Source organism: Alosa sapidissima, chromosome 4 (genome assembly GCF_018492685.1).
Source record: "Alosa sapidissima isolate fAloSap1 chromosome 4, fAloSap1.pri, whole genome shotgun sequence".
NCBI lineage: Eukaryota > Metazoa > Chordata > Actinopteri > Clupeiformes > Clupeidae > Alosa > Alosa sapidissima.
Genome location: NC_055960.1, coordinates 24,561,284 through 24,589,034, shown reverse-complemented (window position 1 = coordinate 24,589,034; position 27,751 = coordinate 24,561,284). Strand labels below are relative to the sequence as shown.

The 27,751-nt window shown below is 46.0% G+C and overlaps 1 protein-coding gene across 1 annotated transcript in view; it reads right to left on the bottom strand.

Annotated features, from left to right (window-relative positions):
* cdh4 (cadherin 4, type 1, R-cadherin (retinal)) overlaps positions 1-27,751 on the bottom strand; it is a 230,326-nt gene that overhangs the window by 36,707 nt on the left and 165,868 nt on the right. Inside the window, exons 6-8 of the mRNA XM_042090357.1 lie at positions 22,003-22,158; positions 16,625-16,769; positions 8,198-8,367 (exon numbers count right to left, since the gene is read on the bottom strand). Of these exons, the coding sequence (XP_041946291.1) occupies positions 8,198-8,367; positions 16,625-16,769; positions 22,003-22,158 (471 nt within the window). The remainder of the gene's footprint in view (positions 1-8,197; positions 8,368-16,624; positions 16,770-22,002; positions 22,159-27,751) is intronic.

The window sequence follows — 27,751 nt, the reverse complement described above, 5'->3', positions numbered from 1 at the left end:
TCCAAATTAATAGGTCTTAATTAGGCGTTGTTGTTGTAAAGATATTGCATGTAGATGTACTATATAGGCTACTAAATTTTTAGTTGACCAATGCACGAACAAAACCAGGAAACGGACAAATATTATCAAGGCTTTGAATGTTTCCATCTGTGCACAGGGTGTCAGTAGATCGGTGTGCATAGCATTCATTCCTGCAGGCCTGTGGCCATGCATGCGCCCTTAAAATAGCATCTGAATTTGCGCCACTGACTTTAGACCAGGAGGTTCCTGGTCTGTGGCGGAATTGTTTTCTGAAACTGCAAAATATCAACAGGGACCGTTTGCGCCGGAACACGCCCCCTCTTTTCGCTGAAACGCCCCCATGGGCGCACATGTACCTGTGGAGGGAAAATTCCAATATGCGCTGACTGCAAAATAGGAAAGAGAAAAGCACGAGTATATAAAGTCAATGCGCTGGAGTGCAAGATAGAGCCCGGAGAGTGAAAGAACATGGGCCTAATGCATTATACAAATGTTGTTATTCTGCTTTCCCTCCCAAGTTTTCACATTCAAATGGGCTTTACTTGCATGCCAAAAAGAGTCACCAGGGGAAAACAACACATTGGGATGCACACGAGACACAAAACACCACCCCAACAGCAAACCAAACACAACACACATGGCATGTCCATGCTAAAAGACGGGCTAATGGCCCACTGCTGACCGTCTATGACCGTTACAGGAATAGGGCTTAACTGCAAAACGGACGGAGGAGAAGGTGCACAAATAGGTTCAAATGGCCTGTTTACACCAAAGAGAATAATAGTGCGACAGACTGAAGGATATGGAAAGGGTGTGTGTGTGTGTGTGTTTTTGTATGTGTGTGTCTGTGTGTGTGTGTGTATGTGTGTGACTGTGTGTGTGTGTGTGTGTGTGTGTGTGTGTGTGTGTGTGTATGTACGTGTGTGTGTTTATGTGTGTGACTGTGTGGGTGTGTGTGTATGTGTGTGTGTTGGGGGGGGGGGGGGTGTGGGTGGGTGTGTCTGTGTGAGAAAAAGAGAAAGAGAGTGAGAGAGAAAAAGCAGACAGACACATAGAAAGATGAGATAGATGTGACAGAAAGTGATAGAGAAAGAGAGAGTGAGAAATAGAAGAATGCTAAGAAGGTGGAGGGCACACGAGGACACTGTATTTTCTCCCCATATATACATATATACGCTGTGTTTTCTTTTCAGGAAAGGTCTGCCTGCCAATCAAGCCCTGACCAATGTAATTACACAGCCAGTAGGCCTACCAATCTCTATTACATCTGGGTTCTCACCTTTCAAATAGAGACCACCTTAACTCAGAGCACGCACTTACATCCAGACACACTCAAATAATAATAAGTTATATAAGTTTAATAATAAATAAACACACACACACACACACACACACACACACACACAGACAGACACACACAGACACACACAAGATGGATTATAAACAGCCACACAGCTGCACACATACACTCACAGCATGGTCAGCCATCTCGAGTGTGTGCCAATCAATACCCTAATCAGCTGAAGCAGGCTGGACACAGTGGCCAGACGACTGGCCGCAAGTCACCGCACCGCCTGACAGCAACAGCAACACCCCCAGCACCCACACCCAGGAGTGAGAAGCCACAGCAGCCCCTCACAGACTCCCACACAAGGGGAACACAGCCTGGCCCCTGGGCCCCCAGAGCCACAGGGTGGACGCTCATAACGAGAATCTGCAGACACAGAGCAGTGTGGTGAGCAGACCTTGGCTACCTGGGCAAACGGCAAGAGACGTGCTAGCAACAGATGTTAGCACTCATGGGATTTAGCCTAGCCACCTGGCTAGCATACCCGTTTCCGGTGCAGGACTAAGCCAAAGCTTTAGTATAAAATAGAGACCTGTACACAGCACATCACAACACACTGCCACTATATTGTATTAAATACATGGAGAGAGCATGTAAATTAGAGAAGATATAATCTACAGGGTGTACCCAGATAAACAGCAATATGGAGAATTGGAGTCATAAACAATAACTAGAATGAGAAAGAGTGCATGAGAGAGAGAAAGAGAGAGGGGGAGAGAGAGAGAGAGAGAGAGAGAGAGAGAGAGAGAGAGAGAGAGAGAGAGAGAGAGAGAGAGAGAGAGAGAGAGAGAAAGCAGCAGAAAGCATTTGAGACACAGTGAGTAAGAGAAATGGCTCCCGCTTCGCTTGTTGAGCTGCCTGATCAAACTCGGGGCTGACACTCGGGGTGAAAGGGCAAGTGGAGGTGAGGTGGGGGTCGGGCACAGGGTCAGGGCACCCCGTGCAGAGGGCTAATTGGCATTCAGCGGCGCTCCAGCCCAAAGGTGGCAGTGCCAAGGCCACACGGTGTCGTCTCGGTCTGGGCTCATGGAACTCTTCAAAGCCTCTCCAGCCCTTAATTACCACATAAATATTCACATGACACCACAGGTACTGATGTGGAGTATTATGCCTGTGTGTGTGTGTGTGTGTGTGTGTGTGTGTGTGTGTGTGTGTGTGTGTGTGTGTGTGTGTGTGTGTGTCGGTATGAGTCACATGCCACAGAATATCCCACTCAATCACAGCTTGTATTGTATGATGTGTAGAGAGATGTGTGTGTGTGTTTGCTATGAGCATATCAGTGAATGTGAGTATGTGTGTGTGTGTGTGTGTGTATGCATGCGGGGGGTGTCTCTGTGTCTGTGCCAACATGTGTGTGAATGACATGTCTTACATATCCACCTGTGTGCACCATCTATTTGGGCAATATCTGTGTATCTCTGTGCACACCTGAATTCATGCACAGAGATTCACACATTATCCCCATGGAAACAAACACCCCTCTCCCCCTCCCCCCTCTCTGTGAATGCTTTGCTGTATGGTGGCAGCGTAGCGGAGAGGCACCTGTCAGCATGCCCTGTGGCACTGGCCCTGACATTTGTGAACAGGTGTGATTAAACGACTCTCTCGCAGGTGCCAGCCTCTCCTGAGCTGCCCGGGGCACCCGCTGTCTTATTGTGACAGGTGCGTGGCAGCCTCCATCACACACAGAAACACACACACACACACACTCAGTGGAGAGCTATGACATGTCTCCGTTCTACATGTGGAAGATGTCATTTGGGTGTTAAATGGACTGAAAACGAGGGTGCAATTAGAATGGCGCTTGTTGTTCATCTCTCTGTGTGTGTATGTGTGTGTGTGTGTGTTTGAATGTGTGTGTGTGTTTGTGGGGAGGTTTTGTTTGTGAAAATGACTGTTTGTATTTGTGTTTGTGGCTGAAGTGTGCATTTGTAAGTGTTCTGTGTATGGGTGCGTGCGTCACTGAAAATGTTGATCTCTATGTGTTTCCTGTGTGGGTATGAGTATGCCTGGATGCTTTAATGTATGTACACACACATGCATGCACACGTGTGTGTGTGTGTGTGTGTGTGTGTGTGTGTGTGTGTGTGTGTGTGTGTGTGTGTGTGTGTGTGTGTGTGTGTGTGTTCCACCGCCCTTGTTTTGCATCCAGATCACACACACAGGTGCGCCCCACTTCTCCCCACTGGGAGAAGGGCGGAGACTCTGAGAGATGCCCCCACACACACACACGCCATCTAGCTGATGAATGGGACTTGCAGGTGCAAACCTCCACCCTCCTGCGTGGAAGACATCAGGGCCAGCATCCATCCATCACTCCCAACCGGAGCACAGCCTTCACGCACCACAAACCACATGCAACACAACAAAAAACAACAACAACAACAACAAAACAACAATGCCACCACCGCCACCAAGACCTGAATCCAACCAGCAAACCTGTGATTTGCTTCCCCAACGTGCTCTCTTGCAGGAGGCCCTGACACTATTTTTAAGTGTGGAGGTGGAGGAGGGATGGAAAGAGGGTTCTGTTTGATGCTGACGGAGCTGTGACACACACTGGTTGGTTCTGTTTGATGCTGACGGAGCTGTGACACACGCTGGTTGGTGATGGTGTCTCTGATGGATGTGGCGGTGGGACATCTCTCAGGCATGTGTTCATGTTTTCATGCTTTCCCTGCAGTCTTAATGTGCCTTTAGAAGTGCCAGGTGTCTGACAGTGAGGTACACACTCACACGCATACATACGCACACACGCGCACACACACATGCACACACGCAAACACACACACACACACAACTGGGGAAGAGTTGATTAATGCTTTTCTGTACTTTTATACTACCACTTTTCACAAATTCCTCAACAAAGGACATTAACATGATTGTGGTATGCAAGAAAGGAAAGAGAAAGACGTGTGTGTGTGTGTGTGTGTGTGTGGGGGGGCGTATATGTGTGTGTGTGTGTGTGTGTGTGTGTGTGTGGGGGCGTATGTGTGTGTGTGTGTGTGTGTGGGTGGGGGGGGGGGGGTCGGGGGGGCGTATGTGTGTGTGGCAGGGGGTGGGGTGGAGGGGTGTATAGTTTGTTTGTGCAGGGGTATCCATTTTTTTCCTGCACCTGGGCAGATTTTTCCTCCTCACTGAGAGTAAAGTGAGGTATCAGGTGGGTGGGAGACTAAACCAGTTCTGCTGACATCCAAACACCAGCTGGTGTAACACAGCGATAAAAAAAAACAAGACATACACATCAACCAAGAGTGTGGACACACCACAGCCTTCATGAAGTCAGCCTGAGAACAGCTGACCACAACACACTGACAGCTGCCATCAGGCTGATTAAAGCTGCTATAGCCTAATCAATGCTACCAGGACACCGTAGTCACCTGTAGTGTGCACACTGAACTATTATCAAGCTGTGTCTCTCTGGAGGCACAAGTCTTTCTTTGCCAGGAAGGGAGCTCTGAGTAGTCCCACATACTGTATATCAGATCAGCTATTTTAGTGATAGCTATTAGAACACCAAGACAGCAAGCTTAAGTGTTCCAAAAACAGCATGGCTTCAAGCAGCTTCAAGGGGCAAAGCATCACCTAAAAAGTGAAGCAAATGACCTAGATAACCTAAATAACAGATGAAGGAGAGGGACATATCTCTTGACGGAAAAAGGAACAAGTTCAAGCCACAATTTTATAATACTTGTGAGGGCATTATGAACGAGTAAGGCGGGGATCACATCAGCCAGCGGCAAGCGGCAGCAGCAAACGTAACGCAAAAGCTCAGACCATAATAAGTTTTATCTCGTTCCTAAGCAACACAACCGGTTTGTCAATTGAATACGCTCACATTGCGCTTTGAAAGTTGAACCAAGTTCAATGCTCGGCTTGTTGCCAGCATTACGCCAGCGCTGCCACCGTTCCACTGCCGAACCATAGAGAACAATAGGAAACCTGCTGCTTGCCATTGGCTAATGTGATCCCCGCCTAAGTATGCAACAATTTGGCACTTTTTGTAGCATGCGTTTCTACGCAGCTAGTATTGGTATCCATGGCCATAATTACTTGCTATTTAGTATCTGTTGTTTGTGAACCTATAGGGTGGGCAATAGGGTAGGCAATAGGGTGCAGAGACAGCTCCTCCAGCCCACCGCACTGCACACCATCAGCGGCTCAAGTTTGGGAGGTGCATGCATGCTGTAGCTAGCAGGTAGCCTGGAGCCACTGCTATTGCTCCCAGCTCAGTTGTTACTGTGAAAACTGAACTACTGTGTTATTGTGATCTATTCATTCCCATTCCCCATATATATGCACTTCAACCGTGGCCGGTTCGAGCCCCGACCAGTGGGCCATGGTTGAAGTGCCCTTGAGCAAGGCACCTAACCCCTCACTGCTCCCCGAGCGCTGCTGTTGAAGCAGGCAGCTCACTGCGCCGGTATTAGTGTGTGCTTCACCTCACTGTGTGTTTACTGTGTGTTGTGTGTGTTTCACTAATTCATGGATTGGGATAAATACAGAGACCAAATTTCCCTCACAGGATCAAAAGAGTATATATACTTATACTTACTTATATATATATATATATATATATATATATATATATATTACCAAAACACATGAGTATGTACTCATGAAATAGGAATCAACGTCAGTGCAAAGCACAGCATTACAGATTGCCCTCCAGTCAGAAAAGCACCATGGGAGATTCCTTACAGTCTGTTTTTGAAGTGAACTGTAGTGTGTGTGTGTCCGTTTAGTGAGTGTATGGATAAACTTCTGTCTTTGATTTTTGTTTTCAAATCGCTCTCGAGAGCAAGGAAAATCTGTGAAGTGTTGCATTAAAAAAAAAAAAAAAATAGTTTTCCTTTGAAAAAGAGAGACAAAAACCCCAAAAACATCATGAAGATCAAATCTATCCGTTGAGCCCTTTTGCTCAAGTGGCCTCCACATTTGCTCAAACGGTAACTGGCAGAAGGGCTGGAACAGTCATGTCTCAACTTCACGGGACTCAAAGGCTTCGGCCGCGCGAGATTTCTCCAAAGCACCCCGTGCCTCAAATCCGGAGATACCCAGCACACTGCTGGCGACCAATTATTTAGCGCGGACCCTTTTCAGACAAGCAGCGAGGAGTCCAGTGGGAGTCTGAACCTGCCAGCGTGAGGCTTGAATAGGGGTTCCGTGTTTAAGCAGAGGCCTCTTGTGACCGCGGGCAGCCGCAAATTAACTCGGGAAACCAACACGGCAAGAACAACAACGGCCCACAGCATATATTCTTTTTTTTTTTCTTTTGCCCCTGCACGAGATCAGTGGGTGGTCCAAAAAGGAAGGAAGAAAAGAAAGGGGGGGAAAAGAAATAAAGAAGAAAGAAAACAGAGAGGGTGGTTTAACAGATGACTGGAAAGCAGGAGGAAATACATTAAAGCAGAGAGGAGCGAGGACTAAAAGGAAGAAAAGCAAAACCTGGTTTGGCCCAATGCCAATTGACCTGTCGCTAAGCCCCCCATTGTTACCGTGTGAAAACTCGGACAAACAAACCAGACTTGATTAGAAATACATTGTGGACAATGGCAGCTGACAGTATATGAAAGCAGGCTTTGAGGACGTTTTGGTCGAAAAAGGATTTACTTTCCTCCAGAAGCTATCAAAAGGGACTTAATTATGCTATGGAGGGGTGTATTCAAAACTTTAGAATACATACAAGGTGACAAGCAGTTGTGGCGAGTAGCCGTGCAAATCACTGTGCAAAAACCACTGACGTTAATGCTAGCTAGCTAGCTAGTGGAAAATTGATACTGAAGATATGTTAGGTTACGTTAATATTTGATGTAGTAAGAATATATTAGTTGGTTAATGAGCATTTTCATCTTGGGATTTAACAGGGAACCTGTGCCCACGTTGTTGGCTTAGTAGCCTACATTACGTTGAGCTGTTGCAAACGCGAGAGACGTCCTGTAGGCTACTGTTGATGAAAATATACCCGTTTTCTAGCCTCTCGGGGTACCGGCTATCAGTATTACACGTCCCCCTGCAAAACGTTTGACCATGGTTATCCGTCGGGGTTTTTTGATAAACTCCATAAATAACCATTAATTTGTAATTTTATGCCTCCTCCCTGTTGTTTCCTATGGAGTTGTCCGAGCTGATGTCCGAGTCCCGTTGAGGCTGGACTGTCATTGGCTCATCAGCGTTCTAAGGGTGGCGCTTAGCGACAGGTCAATTGCAATATTATTAATATGCTATTACACTTCCAATGCCCACTACAATATTATTAATACGCTATTACACTTCCAATGCCTATTACAATATTATGAATATGCTATTACACTTCTTGCACAGAGCTTATTATCAGAGACTTTCTAATGAGGAGACACTGCACTCCAAAAATTCTCCATAGAAATGCATGGGGTTAGTTTGTAACGCCAATATGGCAGTTGTCTACACATACCCCGCCCCTTCCGCGGCAAAAAAGTTGACGTGAATACATTGTACCAATCATGTGGTGTGTTGTGAATACATCATGCCAATCATATCTTGTGAATACTTTGTGCCAATCATGTGTTGTGATCTCGCCGCTGGAGCAAGGTTGGTGTTGTGAAGCCTGGCGCATGCACCTTTCTGCCAAAATAGATGCCCAATAAGTGCCCAAAAAATGCAGAAATCAGTCTCACACTCTGCCTTCATAACCAGACAATGTGGAGTATCTAAAGATAGATTCAGCTTCAGCACTGACACATACTCAGTACAGACACCCATTACAGACATCCATCCTTCCTGTGTTCTGTCCTTCTCATGTGGTGAGCATGTTTCCATTCTGCTGTCTGTGGTTGTCATGACACTGACCTCCCTGTCCAGGCCCGCTGCCACGGTGACGATGTCTCCCGTGTCCCCGTTGATGGTGAACATGTGAGCGGCGCTGTGCGGCGTCTCCGACAGGATGCGGTACTGAATGATCCCGTTGGTCGTGGTGTCGTCGTCCGCATCGTGGGCGGTCACCCGCATGACAGGAGTACCTGCAGGCGGCAAAGTCAGTAAGAGGCAAAAAATTAACACACACACTATTTACACACACATATGCACACTGACACCCACCCACCCACCCACACATACATACATACATACATACACACACAAACAGCCTGACCTCCTACGGAGGGAGGGTGGCTTGCACACACACACACACACACACACACACACACACACACACTCAGACACACATACTCAGACACACACACACACACACACACACACACAAACAGTGGTGGCCTCGCTCTGGGATCCTCTTGTGTAGTGTTGTAGGGTTCATTAATGAGTATTATTGTGTGAACATGCATATGTGTGTGTATGTGTGTGTGTGTGTGTGTGTGTGTGTGTGTGCTTAAGCAACCAAGCCAGCCATCCTCCCACCGTTCATTATAGTGGGTGCAGCTCAGGGGTTCGGCCCAGGAGCATGTGCATTTAATGGTCTGCTGCCTCGCACTTTTGTTTGTCAAGGCACTGTGGGTAAACACAGCAATTTAAAGCCCCTCCGGTGGCTGCCAATGACAGAGAGACAGAAGGAGAGAGAGAGAGAGAGAGAGAGAGAGAGAGAGAGAGAGAGAGAGAGAGAGAGAGAGAGAGAGAGAGAGAAGGAGAGATAGAGGGAGAGGAGGGGGCGGCAATGGAGGTCCATCCGTGCCCTTTTACCCCCCAAAACATGATTATCGATTTGTTAGAGCTTGTCGGATTGCCACGCGACCGCGTCCAGGGCAATTAGGAAGGCCCTCTTCCTCCAAAGTGGCGTTACTAGCTAGGAGACATCAGTCCGAGGCGCCAGGAGACGTCAGTCCTGAGGGCTTTTTTTTTTAATTTAGCCCCGGCGACGGGGGAAATGTCACTCCTCTGTCAGGACCCATTTAATTCAGCACCTCTGGGGGCTCACAGCAGTGGTTGTGGTGGGGATGGTGGGTGAAAGGGTTGTTGAGGTGTGTGAGATGTGTGTGTGTGTGTGTGTGTGTGTGGGGGGGGGGGGGGGGGGGGGGGGGTTGGCAGGCTGGGGCCGGAGGGTGCGTCCTCTAGTGCCTCTGTGCGGCTCGTAATTGTGCGGGGAGAGAAGCATCATTCCCATGGCAACGCACGTCGAGGAGATAATTGTGGCGGAGAGTTCTATTTCAAACTTCATTAAATTTCAGCGCAGGATCTGTCACCTTAGCCAAGGAGAGAGAGAGAGAGAGAGAGAAAGAGATGGAGAGAGTGAGAGAGAGAGAACAAAAGATAGCATGCTAAGCGAACGAGTGAAGGAGAGCAAGAGGAGGAGCGTGAGAGAAAACAATTACCCTCTCCCTCGATAGGGCTGCATCAATATTTGAACAACTGTTTAAAAAAGAAGGTGAGATATGGGGATTGTGTGTCAACTCTGTCACTTTCAATTTCAATAAGCAGAGGCCCTTAATAGGCTTAGGAACTGGACCTTTATATAGAGCTATGAGAGATGACCGCTACTGAAATGGTTAACCTCTTTGCCTATTAAAAGGCTCTTTAATTTGAAAACTAATTCAGGACTATAATTGGTTCCTGGTAAGAACTGCTGAAGCTAAAAAATTCAAGCGTTCACTACCAGTAAAATAGCTTCTAACACCTGCTGTCAATGTGATGTTTCAACTAGTGCTATAAACCGGTGAAATGTCACATGACTAGCCTAGCTAATTGTTCATGTGGAGAAACAATGAGAGAATAATAGACATTCTCAGAAAGTGACTGACGCTAAGTAGGAGGGCTAGAGGAGCTTTGTAAAGGTAAACACTTATTCAAAGCATACCTACACTTTCAAATATAGCTTATGTGATTCAATGCTATGAAGCAGCAGATTCCGGTCCATAAAAACTGCTTGCCTTTCAATTCTTTTCTTAAATGTGTCATGTTCCACTAGGGGGCACTGTGTGAAACCAAAGTTAGAGGCACCCCTTAGAGATTTTTCTACATGTATGAGTGTGTGTGTGTGTGTGTGTGTGTGTGTGTGTGTGTGTGTGCATGGACACATAAGGAGGAGAGGGGATTTGTTTGCACAAGTCTGGGGCAAGAAGAGTCCTTAGAGGACCATCACAAAGGCAAATCAGTTCGCCTCCTCCTCCAAAAAGAAAAAGGGCTGGAAGCGTGTCGGACACTTTAAGTCCATTAAACTGATTGACCCATCGTCCGTCTTCCGTCTCCTGTGTGGAGACGTCAGGCCTTAATTAACCCCTCAGGCCAGGGTGGTAAGCAAGCTCTCTTAAATCTCCACCGTCACGCTGTTAGGACACTCCACAGCAGAGAGAGAGATAGAGAGAGAAAAAGCGGGAGAGAGAGGGAGAGAGAGAGAGGGGAGAGAGAGAGAGTAATGGGGAGAGGAAGATGGAGGGAGAATGAGGGAACGAGAGAGGGTGATAAAGAAGAGGAAAACCAAAATGTGGAGAAGGAGGAAGAACGTGATTGTGGAGAGAAGAAAGAAAGAAAGCTAGATAAACTAGATGTACCGCATAGCGGTACAAAATATGACCGCCGCTCAGTCCTGTAGATCCGTTCCGCGAAAATAAATCACACTTCAATTTGTCTCCATATTTTACTCCATCCCCCACTCTTGAAACTTTTGTGTATGTTTGTTTGGCATGCCTGAGTGTGTGTGTGCGGCTGCACAGAAAGTAGCCTACTGGTGCTGAAAAGGTGAATAGATTGTAGAATAGCCAAAGAAGATGTTGTTATAAAACCTTTAAAATCTCTAAACAATCACAAGTAGGGCAGTTCATCACAGTTCATCCATTGCAACTGGATTGATGAAAGGTCACTTACACCTGTAGGCTACATTGTATTTGGGAAAAGCAAAAGGTATCAGCATAATGTTATTTATTTATTTATTTATAAACAAAAATATCGCTGTCAGTTCCATGCCGTTTTCAACAGCTATCAAAAACAAAGGTAATTTTTGGATGGATGGATTTTTTGTTAATGTTTCTTCTTCTACATAAAATTTTAGTCATCTTTAGTTCATGTAATACTTTATTGTCGATGCACAAATTAAGTAACAGTAGTCTGAAACGAAATGCTGTTTCACATCTAACCAGTGGTGCAAATAACTGACATGATGAAATGCGTCGCTAGACTGTTCATACACATTTTAACGGGCCAAAGTTGAAGAGCTGTTGTCCGTTATTGTTCGTGCAAATATAGGCTGATTCATGTTCCCTTGCATTGTGTAACTGAGGTCCATGGCTAGTCTGGCTTTCACCAGACCAAGCTCAATCTTTTAAGAAATCAAAAAATAAATAGCGGGCAGATCAGGCTGGGTTCACCCAGCCTTGTCCATAGGCACCCGATATTGTTTAATTTTCCGATTGAGATATCCACGCTCTGGCTATTCTAAATGCAAAAATGCATCAGGGAGTTATGACAAAACTGTAACTAACAAACTAGATCCTAATAGAAAGCTGTTAGCTTCCCTAAGCTACAGGTAGGCTTATAAGGTAGGCCTATTTACAACATAAATTGTCAATAGGCTATGCTGGCGACACAAATAAAATCTCCTTTGGAAACCAATGGCTTACGCCTTACAGTATCAAGCGGACTTAAACTGCCATATCGTGGCGAAAAGTTGTAATAAAATTCACGCAGATCCATGAGTCAAGGAAAGCGCGAATGAAGTAGCCACTTCTAAATGGGACCCACTACACAGTAGCTTAAGGTGTGTTGCTAAAGCAGCCATAATGAAATTACATTACATTACATTACATTACATTTGGCTGACGCTTTTTAGCCAAAGCGAGTAACAACATAGTAAACAGTTTCAGTTTTAGAGCAGTTCTCAACAATTTTAGGACAATTTAGAAACATTAGAGTACAGTAAGAATAAGTGCATCAGTGAGTGCTGTTTTTAACAGTTACTTGTCAGTTTGAGACGACTGGTGAGTGCTAGGATCAGTAAGACTTGTTGTAAGTGTTGCTATGAGAGGAGATGTTCTCTAAAGAGCTGGGTCTTCAGGAGTTTTCTGAAAATGGAGAAGGATGTCTCTGCCCTTGTAGGAGCTGGCAGTGTGTTCCACCAACGAGGAACAACAGATGAGAAGTTTGGATTGGCTTGAGCGTACCGGTGGTAGAGCTAGACGTTGTTCGTCTGAGGAGCGCAGTGGTCTGGAGGTAGCGTATGTCTGTATGAGGGCATTCAAGTAGGTGGGAGCAGAACTGGAGACTACTTTGTAGGCAAGCGTTAGAGCCTTGAATTTGATGCGGGCCGCCATAGGTAGCCAGTGTAGCTGGATGAGCAGCGGGGGTAACATGTGCCCTTTTGGGTTGGTTGTAGACCAGGCGCGCCGCCGCGTTCTGGATCATCTGAAGTGGTTTCACTGCGCAGGCTGGGAGACCTGTCAGGAGGGCATTGCAGTAGTCGAGTCGTGAGATGACTATTGCCTGAACCAGAAGTTGGGTAGCATCTTGAGTCAAGTAAGTCCTGATTTTCCGTATGTTGTTGAGTGCGAAACGGCATGACCGGGCGACTGAGGCAACATGATCTGAGAAGTTTAGTTGGTTGTCGATAACAACTCCTAGATTTTTTGCAGTCCTGGTAGGTGAAACAGACAGGGATTCAAATTTGATGTTGATGTCGTGATGTATGGTAGGTTTAGCTGGGAGGACCAGCAGTTCAGTCTTTAAGAGGTTCAGCTGGAGGTGGTGTGCCTTCATCCATGTAGCTATGTCTGAGAGGCAATCCGAGATCCGTGCTGAAACCAAGGGGTCATCAGGTGGAAAGGACAGATAGAGCTGTGTGTTGTCTGCATAGCAGTGGTATGAGAAGCCATGCGAAAAGATAATCTGTCCCAAGGAGGTGGTGTAGATAGCAAAGAGAAGGGGGCCCAGCACTGAGCCCTGGGGGACCCCTATGGTGAGATGGTGAGGTGCAGATAGCTGACCAAGCCATGATATGTTAAACGAGCGTCCTGTGAGGTAGGATTCAAACCAGGAGAGAGCAGAACCGGAGATTCCCATGTTAGCGAGTATAGAGAGAAGGATGCGGTGATTAACCGTGTCAAAGGCAGCCGATAAGTCAAGCAGAATGAGTACTGATGACCGAGCGGTCGCCCTGGCTTCTTTTAAGGCTTCTGTTACAGACAACAGAGCCGTTTCGGTAGAGTGGCCGCTTTTGAACCCAGACTGACTTGGATCCAGAAGGTTGTTCTGTGAAAGGACTGCACGCACTTAAAACAAATAAACAGGCGTCTCAGTCTCACGCATGTATAGGCAAAACTGTATCAGACCGGTGTAACGTTGGTAAATCTTCTATTGCACAGAATGATTTTTGTAGCACGTGCAACAAATGACAGTCGAAAGATACAATAACGCCAATACTGGAAATGCAGCCATGATGATGATGATAATGAATATTTATTTTGGCTTTCTTTTAATCCTACTGAATTTGTAATTATGTATCGGCCGTTCTAATACCGATAGTATGTGGGTGCCTGTGTGTGTGTGCATGTGTATATGTGTGCACCGCCATCTACAGGCCAATGAGTGTACAGTCACTAAATGTACACATAACCTAATTTTTTTTAGACCCCCCCATGGATGAAATTCTACGAAACTTGGCATACCCCCAGAGAATGCCAGGTCAATCATACACATACAATTTGGTGCAGTTCTGAACATCTTAACTGAAGATAGGGACGATTAAAGCAGAATAATATTGCATTTTCATTTTTTACCGGGGGGGTGCGAATCACAAATGAGTGATTATGGGCCAGATTGATGTGGGCCCTTGAGACCAACATACCATAAAAGATTCTTCATCCTCAGTGCCACGGTTCAGGTAGTTATTTAGGAAAAACTGCTTTTTTTTGCGGTTCGGGGGGCCCAGCATGGGGGGGGGGGGGAGTGGCCCCCGGGGACGAAACTAAATTTTTCCATAAAAGTCTAGTGGGGCTACATACCCACCAAATTTCATGTGCCCCGGTGGTTCGGTGTCCCGGGTATCGTTGGCCAAAAATTCAGGAAGTAGATGACGGGGGGGAAAAAAAAAAAACAAAAAAAAAAAACTTCCCAAAACTTGACAATCCCTATATGACCGATTCGCTAGCTTTGCTAGCGGCGGTCATAATAAATGGATAAAGTGGAATGAAGAGGATAAAAGAGAGAGATGAGCGAACAGGAGATGAGGAGCTTTGAGTACCCCTCCTGCGAGATGACAAATTGTGTGTGAGCATTCGGCTGGAAGCTTCCATCCTCCCCCCTCATTCTGTCGCTCTTCCCCATTTTTATTCTTTATGTTTTGGACCGTAAAGAAACACTCCTCTCCTCTCCTCTTTTCCTATTTCTGCAGTAGCAAACCCCAATGTAGAGACTGACTGACTGACTGACTGAATGACTGTCTGCTGGCCTGTCTGACCGTAGAACAAGCACACACTCCTGTCTCTCTCTGTCGTGCTCGTGACTAGCCCCACTCCATCGCTCCCCCGAGGAAGCGCTGGCCGTCCTCACGCCTGCGTACTGGCCCCTGGTGCGTTGTGAGTATTCTAACGAGCTCGGCGCTGTAAGCCTGACTGAGCGTCGTTTTGTGCCCTCTCTCAATGCCTCCCCAGTGGGCCGTGCTGGCCTCTCGCCTCGCCTCGCCTGGCCGTCTACGCTCGCACGCTCTCTCTCTCCGTCTCAGTTCGCTAATGCCCCAAGCTGATCGAATACTTTGGTCACGACGGATCAAATTTAATTGGCTGCTCCTCTCCTGAATAATAATAAAGAGTGGGATTAGTCCAAATTGGATTAGTAATTCACAATGTGCTGTAATGGCAAGATTACTTACATATGGAAACTCTATTTGATTTCACCAACATCCAACCACCCCACCCACCCCACTCCTATTCGTGTCTATGTTCTCTCCATGGTTCAGTATGCATGTGTGTGTGTGTGTGTGTGCAGAATATTCAGACCGAATGCTGACGATGGATTGGTTTGATAGCGCCGGGTTACGTCTGGGGACTGTGATAAGGGCCGCTTCCCAGCGTGTCGTTTTGTCTGCGGATGTTTTCTGCATTGGGCCTCAGATGAGACAGATTTGTACGGATGTGTAAGCAGGGACTTCTGAGCGACTATGATATCACTGTCCGTCGGGCATAAGCTTCTTTCAGCTCCTTTAACTGATAAACACCCATCACCAACACACACCATTTTTTCTCTCTTCTGTGAGAAAAAAAGTCTCACACACATACACAGACACACACACACTTTTGCACATATGATTGAATCTCCTGATCAGTAAATAGAAAAGAAGGCCACGTTGCCATGACATATCGCTGGAGAGTGAGAGTAGGGGGAGGAGGTTCATCTTCATACTCCAGCTCTCAGGGATGACATTGATTTAGAGGCAGAGGAAAGGGAAAAAAAGTGCTAATATAAGATAAAATATACAAGATATATAAGATAATATATCTGCTGTGTGTGTGTGTGTGTGTGTGTGTGTGTGTGTGTGTGTGTGTGTGTGTGTGTGTTTGGGAAGGAGAGGTGACATACACACATCTTTACACACTCAAACAGATAGACGTTTGACAAGCATAACATACTGTACACATATTGATATTATTTGCTGCCATCTGTTTAAAACCCCAACATCAGACCTTAGCATAACTGTCAATGTTAGAACGATGCACTGCCTGCCTGCCTGCCTGCCTGCCTCCTGGCCTGATTGCAATTGTGTGCATATCAGCCTGAGCAAGTCGCTCTTAAATCTTTTTCTCACTTTCACAGATTTATGGTAATCATTATGCACGATGTATACACCCAATGTGTGTGTGTGTTGTGTGTGTGTGACTTCCATTTTGAGTGTGTTCTTGTGATGTGAGAAGTAACAGCTGGATGGATGAACTTTTAGAAGCTACCACCTCTTTCTCTCACCTGTAATGGTTGTCACACATTATCTTAATCGTTAACATCATGGTAATTGCTGTAATTGTGCCACCATAGCTATTTTGGTTTCTATAGTTCATCATTATGGTAATAAGGTAAGCCTTCTTATTGTTACTACCACCTCCACCATCATCATAATGATGATGATGACGATGACGATCCCCATCAACAACAATCAGGTTAGCATTTCTGTCAATCATTACACTCACTCGTTGTCATTCATGTAATTGTCACAATTATCCTCATCATCCTCCACAGTGGCATTAACAAATGTCCTCTTCCTCCTCCTCATCATCATGAACTATCCCACACAACATCATCATCATCATCATCATCATCATCATCACAATCTCGTCCTCTCCCAGTGCCCACCTGGTTTGCTGCCCTCGGCCACAGAGCCGTTGTACACCTGGTTCTGGAACTCTGGTCTGTTGTCGTTCATGTCGATGACATAGATGTACAGGTCAATGGGGCTCTCCACCTGGATTCCGTTCATATCCACGGCATGGGCTTTCACCTGGGACACACACACAGACGGGAACACGCACACACACACACACACACACACACAAACACACACACACACAGATAAGGCTTATGGAGTCTTGACCCGTCCTCATCCAGTGCTGCTGCCTGTCTCCCCCTGCTGTTTCCACACCCCAGGGGGCAGCTGTTCATCCCAAGGCCTGATTGAAGGGGGACGCCATCCCTCCCCTCTGAACGAGTACAATCAGACGGTTCACACACTGTGATTTTCTCACCTTCGCCGTGTTATTGACTCTAACGCATGCAAAGCGAGGCCAGCAGGATGGAGAGCTCAACGCATACATCTGATTTCTCATCCATCCGGCGCTGAGAACAAAAAAAAAAGAAAAGGACTGTGTTTCAGGAGCTGAAAAAGAAATAGTGCGTGGGAAGGCGATATCCTTCTACGCTAAAACAGCTGTTTGAAAAATCACTGCATATCAGACCAGATCTCCCCTGGAAGAACAGAGAGAATGATAGGGACAGAGAGAGAGAGAGAGAGAGAGAGAGAGAGAGAGAGAGAGAGAGAGAGATAAGAGAGTGAGGGAGAGAGTGATGAGGAGAGAAGAGGAGAACATGAGTGCTGCTGTGTGATGCGTTCTTTCTCTCTCGGATTTATTCATGCAGGTATTGGCCCTACAGGTGTGATAAATCTAGCCATTATCCTGCATTGGCGCTGAGATCTTAAAGAATGAGGCCGGGGGAAGGAAGATGTACACGGGAGCCTTGCATCAGCATTCCTGACTCCTACATTTCCTCCACCCAGACACCTGCCTTCCCCAGGACCATCATTCACATGCGCTGTGTGTGTGTGCCTGTGTGTGACAGTGTGTGCCTGTGTGTGTGTGGGTGTTGGTGTGTTTGTGTGTGAGTATGTGCGTGTGTGTGTGTGTGAGAGAGAGAAAGAGATGCACGCAAACACGCAAACAAACCAACAAACAAATAAACTGATGGCTACTGCACATCTTCCCATTCTGGAGTCAAACAATAAGGAGAAACAGTCGGAGATGAATTGCACGTGTGTGTGTGTGTGTGTGTGTGTGTGTGTGTGTGTGTGTGTGTGTGTGTGTGTGTGCGTGTGTGGTGTCTGTATGGCAGTGACAGGCAATGGTGTCAGAGGAAATTGGAACTTTGATCTACTGGCCCACAGGGGTATATCTGTCTGTGGGAGTGTGTGTGTGTGTGTTTGTGTGTGTGTGTGTGTAGGAATGTGTGTGTCTGAGCCTGAGTGCATGTGTCTATTTGGGGTTATTCATAGTGAATGTGTAGCTGTGTGTGTGTGTGTGTGTGTGTGTGTGTGTGTGTGTGTGTGTAAGAGAGAGAGAGAGAGAGAGAGAGAGAGAGAGAGAGAGAGAGAGAGAGAGTGTGTGAGAGTGTGTGAGTGTGTGAGTGTGTGTGTGTGTGTGTGTGTGTGGACTGCAAATGTGTGCCTCCCCGTTTGTCATTGGTATGCTGGCTGGCAGGCATGGAGCCCTCTGAGGGGGAGAGCTTCTCTCCTCTTCTCCTCTCTTCTCACCTTTCCTTTCCACTCCTCTGTCTCATCTCCTCCTCCTCTCCCCTCTCTCCTCTCTCTTCTTCACTCTGTCTATTCTTCCTCCTCTCCTCTCTTTTCTCTCTGTCTCTCTCTTTTCTGCCAGGCTACTGATGCCAGTGCTGCTGCTGTCGCTGATGCAGCTGTTAGCTCTGCCAGCTCCGCCATAGGAAACATCAAGCTCATCATCAGCATTTGTGGGTACAGACACACGCACGCACGTACACACACATACTGTACGTCTGTACACACACACACACACACACACACACAGATGCATTCACAAATATGCAGAGTCATGCACAAATACATTTAGGTCTACCAGATTTCACATGACTGAGTCCAGCCCTGCTCGCTGCCTGTTCTCTGTGCCTGAATCTCATACCTGAATCGAATTGGCAGACATCGCTATCCTGTGGTCAACTTACAGTATAGTTTTGTTTATTTGCCTTGCTCTTTGTTGCTCTGTTTACACTTTTGGATGACAAGTTTTGGACTTTAGTCAAGGAACTGAATCAAAGCTCAGCTTGGTATGAGTGCCTTCACATTTTGAGCTTTGCTCAAAGACTAAGCTCTGCCTGATCTTTGATGGCCATACGTTTCGGACTTTGCTCTAAGGAGATTGTTTGAACTGTTTCTAAGCTTTGTCTGTTCTGTGAGGGCCTTTCACCCTCTACAATCTCTGTCTATGTGATGTGTGGAGAACAGTTTTAGTGTTGATCTTTGCCTGATAATTCTGTGGAGGAATTGTTACTTGTCTTGACACAAGATTGCTAGTTCTATGTGTGACAGCAAACACAATAAAGCCCCCCCCCACACACACACACAGAGAGAGAGAGAGAGAGAGAGAGAGAGAGAGAGAGAGAGAAACAGAGACACACGCATACACACACCTCCTGCAGCTCTCCCTGCCATGCCTGCCATAAGGCGTGCAGCTCTATAGAAGGAGACTGTCGTCGGCGGCTGTACTAGGGCCTGACTCGGAGTGCCTAATCTCAGTGTTTATCTTTGCCCTCTCTGCGGCTGCCTCCCTCTTTGATGAATGATTAAATGAACTCTCTCTCTCTCTCTCTCCCTCCTCCTCTCTCTATCCCTCTCTTTCTCTCTCCTGCTGGCATTGCACAAGCGCATCAGTGGGTCGCCTCGCTTCATAGGAGTCTGGGAAGAAGAAAAGCACAGGGGCGATAAAACGGAGAAAAGCTAAGACGAGGCGAATCCACCACTCACTGATGCAGACAGACACACAGATCTCATGCCCCATTCAATCATTTCAACACATGCTAGCATACAATGAGAATGAATGGCCAAAAAACATTCAGATATGTATGAATATGCACACAAAGATGCACTGTACACACACTCACATTCACACACACACACAGATCCACAAACATTTCTACCTCTGTGGCAGAAAATAAACACAAAGCACTCTGGGAAGTCTTCCTTTTAGGAACTCTGGCGCGTGTACGGAAGGAAGTCTTGGCAACTTCCTGACCCTGAAAGATCAGACGGGACCCAAACAAACCATGCGTCTGGCCTGCTATCGAGCCGAGGATCTGTCTGATGTGGGAGTAAACAACCACAGCTCACCTCCACCAAGGAGAGGAGGAAGAAGAGGCCGCCAGGAGTAGATATCAGTGAGACTCCATTCAGCAAGACACGCACAGACATTGAATACAGCAAGTTCCGAAATGAACTTTTCCACTACACTCCTCTCCTAAGTCTGCCTTCAGGGCATTGTGTGTTGTTTATCTGAGCTGGAGAAACCAGTGAGACTTCACACTCATCACAAGGTCCGTGCAAGGTCCGTATGCTTCTATGCGATTATGTGTCCTATCCTTAGATGAATCCATCACATAAACATGAAAAGGCTTCTGTCACAAGCATTTGTGACATCACTGTCATGTGATCAATTGGACATGATACTCCAAGCCACACACCTTCCAGCTTGAGCTTCAGTATGTAAACAAAACAATTTGCGCAGAGTGGGGATATCTGCGTGGATCCAGCTACTCTGGAGCGATGGGGGCAATTAGCTCGTTGAGTGCTTGATTGATCATGTGGACTGAGATGGCACTTAATTAATGGCTTTGGGCTCACCTGTGACCTGCCTTTTAATCGGGAAGGAAATGTGAATGGGAGGGGGGGGGGGGGGGTGCGCCACTGTTTCCACTGGATTGTGGATTGCAATTTACAGGGGAAAGCTCTAGTGACACGTTTGTTTTTCTCTTCTTTGATGATTTGTTTTGAGTGTGGCTTTGCTTTGACATAATTTGAAATATAACAAAATAATAATGGACCTACAGTTCATTGGAATCCACTGGCACATACTGTATGTGCTCAGTTCCTTGAGTGCATACTTGAAATGTTTTCCCATAGGAATCACTTACGGTGATGTAGATGTGACTGTAGCTAACGGTGCATACTGTACATTTAGTAATCATTGTTATAACATTTATTGCTGAATATGAACCAGTTATAGATGTAGTCATTCTTCATGCTTCCCTAATACACCCCTAATATCATGACTTAGTATAACAAAATTTGTCGTCAGCAGTGGTTTGTCTCTGTTGACTCCACTGCATTCCATACTGATTCAAGTATACGTTTCACCATGAATGATGGTTGAACTGTTGAAAGGATGAACTGTTAAATGTGATCTTGATCATACCTTTTATATGATCAAATGTAGCTAATTCTAAAATAGACATTCTTCTAAAGAGAGTCAATTCCATATACTTCGCTTTCCTTGACATGTCAGCATCATTTCAAAGGCAAACACACTGCCCAAAAGTTCACGTCACTAAAAGCTAAAGTTTCTTTTGAGGGAGCCATTCCATACGAGCCCTGGAAATCAGACCTTTTGTAAGTCAAGAATATGAACTGATTCTTAGACTGCTGACACAAGGGAAGATGGAAAATGGCTGTGGTTGTAGTTCATGGTGTAGCATCTAACATCCTGACAGGCAGAGAAAGAGAGGAAGAGAGAGAGAGAGAGAGATGGAGCACAAGAAGGAGCAAGAGAGGGTGAGAGCGAGAAACTTTGATTTGATTCCCCACTGGAAAAAACACTATATAAAAATGGCTGTTCATTAACACTGACAGCCCCATGTGAGTCAAGCCTAGTTGATGTTTTTGCTTTCACGTATTCAGCCCGGCAACTGCACTCTGCCGAATAAAAAATAAACATATAAATAAATAAGCAACCTCTATTTAATTGACAGTTTGAGTAAGTGCAAAAACCATGTTTTGTTGAAGCAGCAGACAGTGCTTCTACCCCACCCTGCTCTCTCCCTCTGAAAGAAAGCAAGAAACACTTTTTCAAAGGCAGAAAGGGTGGAGGCCCGGCACGAACGACACGTCAACTGTCAACTTAGTCAGACCTTTCACTCGGATAATTTGCTTTGGATGACAAGTGACCCACGATGTGCATCATCAAGCATATATGCAGGCCCCCTTGCCGATGCACTAAATTTTAATGTGTTTGTCTTCTAAGCTGAAGTTTATGTCTTCATAACAGCCTTCTTTGTATTCCACACAAGTTGAAATGCAGCCCAAATGACATGCCCGATTAATAATATAACACAAAACTACTTGAGTTTGCAGCTTTGAAGTGGAGGAAACTTTGAGGTAAAGGTTAGGGTCACAGAGGGGTTGGGCCAGGTGGATGTGGTTGCCATGGTTACTGACTTACATGGTAGGAGGCCCTCTCCTCGCGGTCCAGGGGCCTGGTGACATACATCTTCCCGGCCACAGGGTCGATGTTGTACACGTCGGTGGGGGGCTGGTCAGCGCCAGCTCCTGTAATGCTGTAGCGGATCTGGGTGTCTCGGTCCTTATCTGAGCGAATCTGTGACGAAAGGGAAAGAGACCGAGAGAGAGAGAGAGGGAGAGAGAGAGAGAGAGAGGGGAGAGAGAGGAGAGAGAGAGAGGGGGGGGGGGGGAGATAAAAATACAACTGAGCCAGCATTCAAACTTTTACATTACTGCATCCTTAAAATACATACGCATAAGAGGGTGAGAGAGAGAAAGAGACAAAGATAGGAGAGAAAGAGGGAGAGAAAGAAAGAGGGAGGAAGAGAGAGAGGTAGAGGTAAAGTTTTTCAGGTGAACACTTCAAAGCGTCTGAAGTTTAAGGGCAGTCAGAAAACAGAAGCAGTTCAAGAGGAACAGCTGGGAAATGGTTGAAGAGTAGGTGAGCGTAGGAGTCCTTGAGTGGATCAACACTCCACCAGAGAGAAGAGGGAATGAACTTGATTCTTTTCTTCCCTTTCAAAGGTTTGTTTTTGGTGCAGAGTAAACAGACAAGGTTTATTGATAGGAGCTGATAGGTAATGTTCTGCAGCATCTCCCCTGCACACACAAACACAAGGGCACTTTTCATCTTTCTTTATTTTCACTCCATCTTTAATACACCTCTGTAACCATAAGACTGTTCACAAAGAGAGGATCTATCACTTCTTCTCACTTCATCATGAGCCAATGAATATCAATGCTTTAACAGGTAGTAACGATTTTGCCATGCATGAGTAAAGAGTCTATGGCTAGTGCAGGTACATGTGTCCTGTAACAACTCATTAAGGTTAATGTATTAATACTTAATTTATTAATTTATTAACACTAATGAAGATTATTCTGAATATTTCAGAGGTCATCTCCTACTCCTGTGCCCAGAATGATGCCCCTGGGCCCCATTATCCAACATGTGCCCGTGTGGCGGTAAGCGATCGCACTAATAAAGACGCTACCTTCTAGGCATGCCACTTCGCTGATGAACACTTGCGATGATTAAGCGTTGTGGACTCTCTTGGCAGCCAGCTCGTAAAGTAACAGGAAAACACACGTGGGAAACTTTAGTGGTATTTTTAGCAGTTTGTGGAGGACGGCTGCCAGAAATAAGAGTTCTGACAACTTATTTGCCAACCGGCAACATATGCTGAGGGGTTAGATAAATTCTTTCTCTCTCATTTTTTTCATCTTCCTTAAAAATTCTTCCAGCTATCACATTAAGAGAGCAAATCACATCTTCTCTGGGAAGGTGTAATATTATAATATAAAATGTGCTAGCCTGGAGTTAAGTATTGCAGGAAGATCACAAGTTTATAATTTAAAAACTTTAAATAACACCTAAAGGTAGTCAAACACAACCCACGAGGTTACTTTAGCAATGGGAGGTCGAGAGAAATCAGGGTGAATAAATAAAAAAAAACTTTCTCTAGAGGAAAAAAGGTAATTTTCTATACTTTCAGGAAGAGGAAGTGGAGAATGATGTGAGAATGAGGAATGACATGCTTCAGTTCATTTACAGTGTGTGAGGAAAATTGATTAAAAGTTAGCTAGCAGCTGAACTCAACATTATCATTAGCATGCACTTATTGGAGGTCTAAGTGTAATGTACTCTGCTAAACATACACACACCCTCGGACTATGACATTTCACCGACACGCAGACCAGGATTTTCACCTACACGTGCATCTCATCTCAATGATCAGACTTCATTTTAAGATATCCACAACAGACATCGAAACAAACACGCCTCCACCACCAAACCTGGCCTTCACACCCGCGCATACACAAACACACATACATATACACTCACACACATATGCACACACACACTCACACACACACAACTCTCACAGATCTACTGTTAGAGTTGTCAGATAATAGCCTTTATTAACTGAATTACTATTTGCAGACATGAATGATAAACATACTGGCTATGTTGTACACACTGAAACGATCTTAAGTGCAGACATAGCAAGGCTTCATTAGATATTCAGGGAAATACTTAATTCTATTTTAATGAAGTGACACATCTCAGCAAACACGTATGCCTTAATCAGGCAGCAGGCAGAACAAACAAGCCAAACATGCGTCATAATTTACAAATTATGAGCCAGAGTTTCTTGGAAAGCCATTACTGAGGACTAGTCTGTTTTTCAGTGTGGCCTCTTTTACTTCATACGCAAAACACACACAGAATGGACGTACACAGAGGCACGCTCACACACGAATGCATACACACGCATGCACGCACACGCACACAAACGGATATCATATATACACAAACACCCATCCACACACATACCCACAGACACAGACACACTCTCTCTCACATACATTCTCTCTCACACACACACACACACACACACACACACAAATCTCCCGCTGGCACCCCAGGCATCCACTGTTGAAGCTTTCAGGATTATTCACCCCCCCCACCCCCCACCCACCCAGATCCAACCCATCCCTACCACATTGTCAGACTTCTCCCCCAGGCTGTTTCCCCAATATCCCCGACACTACAGATTCAACCGCCTCCAGGAAGCAACGCCCGGACTCAGGCGAAAGAAACCAGCTTCCTTCCTCCTGCTCCAAAACCAGCACCCCTCTTCGCAACTATCGATGAAAAAGCTCCCCTAACGAACACCCTCAGAAGTACTGATGGGCGCCCGATTGAGCGATGCTCTAATGGAAAAGTAAACATCTAGATATCCACACATGTTGCAGAGCCACTCGTGAAATGCTTGGGCTCTGTTTGTTTTTTAAACCATGGTTTTAGGTTGGCAATGTGTGTGCAATAGCAGTTGTTGATAGAGGGGATGAGTGATGCTTTTCAAGTGTAGGGGATAGAGTGTGTTTGAATGCAGCAGTTGGAGAGCCACTCAACGTCTGTGATGTGGTGCGTACAAATGATAGGGTGGCTGGGGCTACTTCTGCCGCCGTTGCGTCATTAAAATGTTCCACTGCACTGTTTTGCTCAGCAGAGGGCTTGCAGGAGAATGAAGGGATCTAACCGGCTGGTAAAAGCACACACACACACACACACACACATGCACACATACATACGCACACATACATACACGCACACACACAGACAGACACAGACACACACACACACACACACACACACACACACTGGCGGCACACACAAACATAGGCACACACCCACACAGAGAACATACATTCTCACACACACACACGCACGTGCTCAAACAAACAAACAAGCTCTCCACTAACATCTCCTCTCCACCCGTCCCAGCAAATTTCGTGGCTTGTGCTTCTGGAAACCATGCGTGAAAATGAAATTACTTCATCTGTGGAGCGGCAACAGCCTTTTGCATAAAACATTCCCCTGTTTGAACATGATATCCCTCTACTAATCCCCCCCCAAACACACACACACACACACACACTCACACACACACACACACACACACACACAACATGACCTACAGACTCAACCTCAACCTCAGTTCCCTCAAAAAGCAAACTTCTTAACAGTCAGAAGGGCAGGCTGGTTACATTCTAGACCATGTGAAACTTCACCGGCAATGTATCTATTTGAAAGTCCACCAGCAAATAAAACACAAACACACACACACACACACAAGCAAATAAAACACAAACACACGCACATTCAATATTCTGTGTGTAAACAGTGCAGCAAGGGCAGCGTTCTCAGCATCCATACGGATGACAGGTAAGGGATTCTGGTGTGTTAGTAGCTTTGCTCAGATCAAAGAGACCCTCGCTTTTCAATAATTCAGTGGCCATGGCACATTGTGTGTACACATGAAACACTCTCATACACACACACACACACACACACACACCACACACACAGACCCCCCACACACAAATACAGACAACACACATATTGACTCACAGCAGTTACTCTTTTGTGTGTGTGTGTGTGCATGGGTGTTTTTTATAAGGGTACTTTTCCCAGGAGAAAGATGGCCATCACATGTCAAAAGGATATGATGATTTCCCCTGGAACTCCTGCTCCAGCGCCACCTGAGACTGCATGTCACATCCTGAAGCAGTTAATGAAGGCACTTCGTATCGATAAACTGACAAAACTTCATGAAAGGAGGCCTGCTGGATGGAGCTGTTCAACATCCAGAGTCAGTGATGAAGGCTGGAAATCATTTATTTTATCTTGTTTTATTTTATTTATTTTATATCATTGTACTTTTATCTTAACCCCTAAAGAAAAGCTAAAGAAAAACAGCTTAAATGGAAACGTGGAGGTGGAATCTCATCTGTCACTGTCTCACCATCTGTGTCTTTTCTTTTTATGTCTTGAATATCCTGTTTCTTATTATCTCTATATCACTCTCTCTCTCTTTCCTTCTTTCTTTCTTTCTTTCTTTCTTTCTTTCCTGTCTCTCTCCACTCTTCCGCTCAGACCAGACGCTGGATAAACGAGCCATTTGTAGCAGGTTCACAGTCATTTCCTCCACCACTGACAACTTGTCGGGCCCTGAAGGAGATCTTATCGGCAGCGGGGAAGACGAGCGGCAGCAGCACTGGGGTTTTACGCGGCACGACGGTGGTGGCTCCTGCTCCCGCTCCGGAGCCTCGCCTCGCTGACGCGAGCCGAGCCAATCACACGCAGGATTAGAGCGCCATTTAGCTCGGCGGGGCGAGATCAGAAGCCGCCTGAAACGCTCGCCTCTCTCCCCCAGAATACATCTCCATTTATTTACCGCCGGCTCTCCTGCCTGCTCTTTTCATTAGCCTAGCCATTTCCTCTCAGCCGAGAAACTCTTTCCTCTATCTCTCGTCATCTCTCCTCACTCACTCACTCGCTCACTCACTCGCTCACTCACCCACTCAGTTGGTTGTTGCCTAAGGCTGCTGGAGTTGAGCCCCCCAAAAGGGGCTGGGGAGCGACTCCATGCAAGTGCCTGACTTTACCATTACAAATGATGTTTTCAGATCCAATTCAGATTTGGATGAATTATTTATATGAACACTTTTTTTGCAAAGATATTACAGATTTTTGGTTGTAGATGTGAAAATGTCTTTGTGGCTGGTGTGTAATTATGCTCACAGAGTATAGCAGACTCCATAGGCCCCTGTCCTTAACCCTTAAAGGAGTACCGTCACACCGGTGTGACGGGAATGTTGAGAAATGAACGTTCTAAAGAATATCTGGGTTCATTGAATTCAACATAGAATTTTAGAACCTTCAACTTCAATTGTTGCAGAACGTTCAAAACCTACACCTTTAAGGGTTAAATCTACTGCGTGTTTAATGGATTGCAGAGCAGATGTTATTTTTCCATTTTACTACATTTTACTACATTTACTCTTTACGACTTTTCCCTGCCTCTGTCACCTCCGTCCCTGCCAAATCAAAATGTCGCTTCCTCGAACGGTCAGGCGGCAAGGCCACTTTGAAATCATGAGCTGCTCAATATGTTCCATCCTCTCATTTACAGCCACTCAAGGAAGGGGCAGTTTATTTCTTTCCTCTGGAGCAGAAACTAGAGTGCGGGCAGGCGGGGACATTGTAGCCCAGCTGAGAGTAGCAGAGGCCCCACTGCAGCTGGAGCCCTGTGAGCCGAAATGGCCGCCGCCGCAGTAATAAGCAATACCAGGCAGACAGAGGTCCCACTAGAGCCATGGGCTACCAGTTGCCCTCAGCA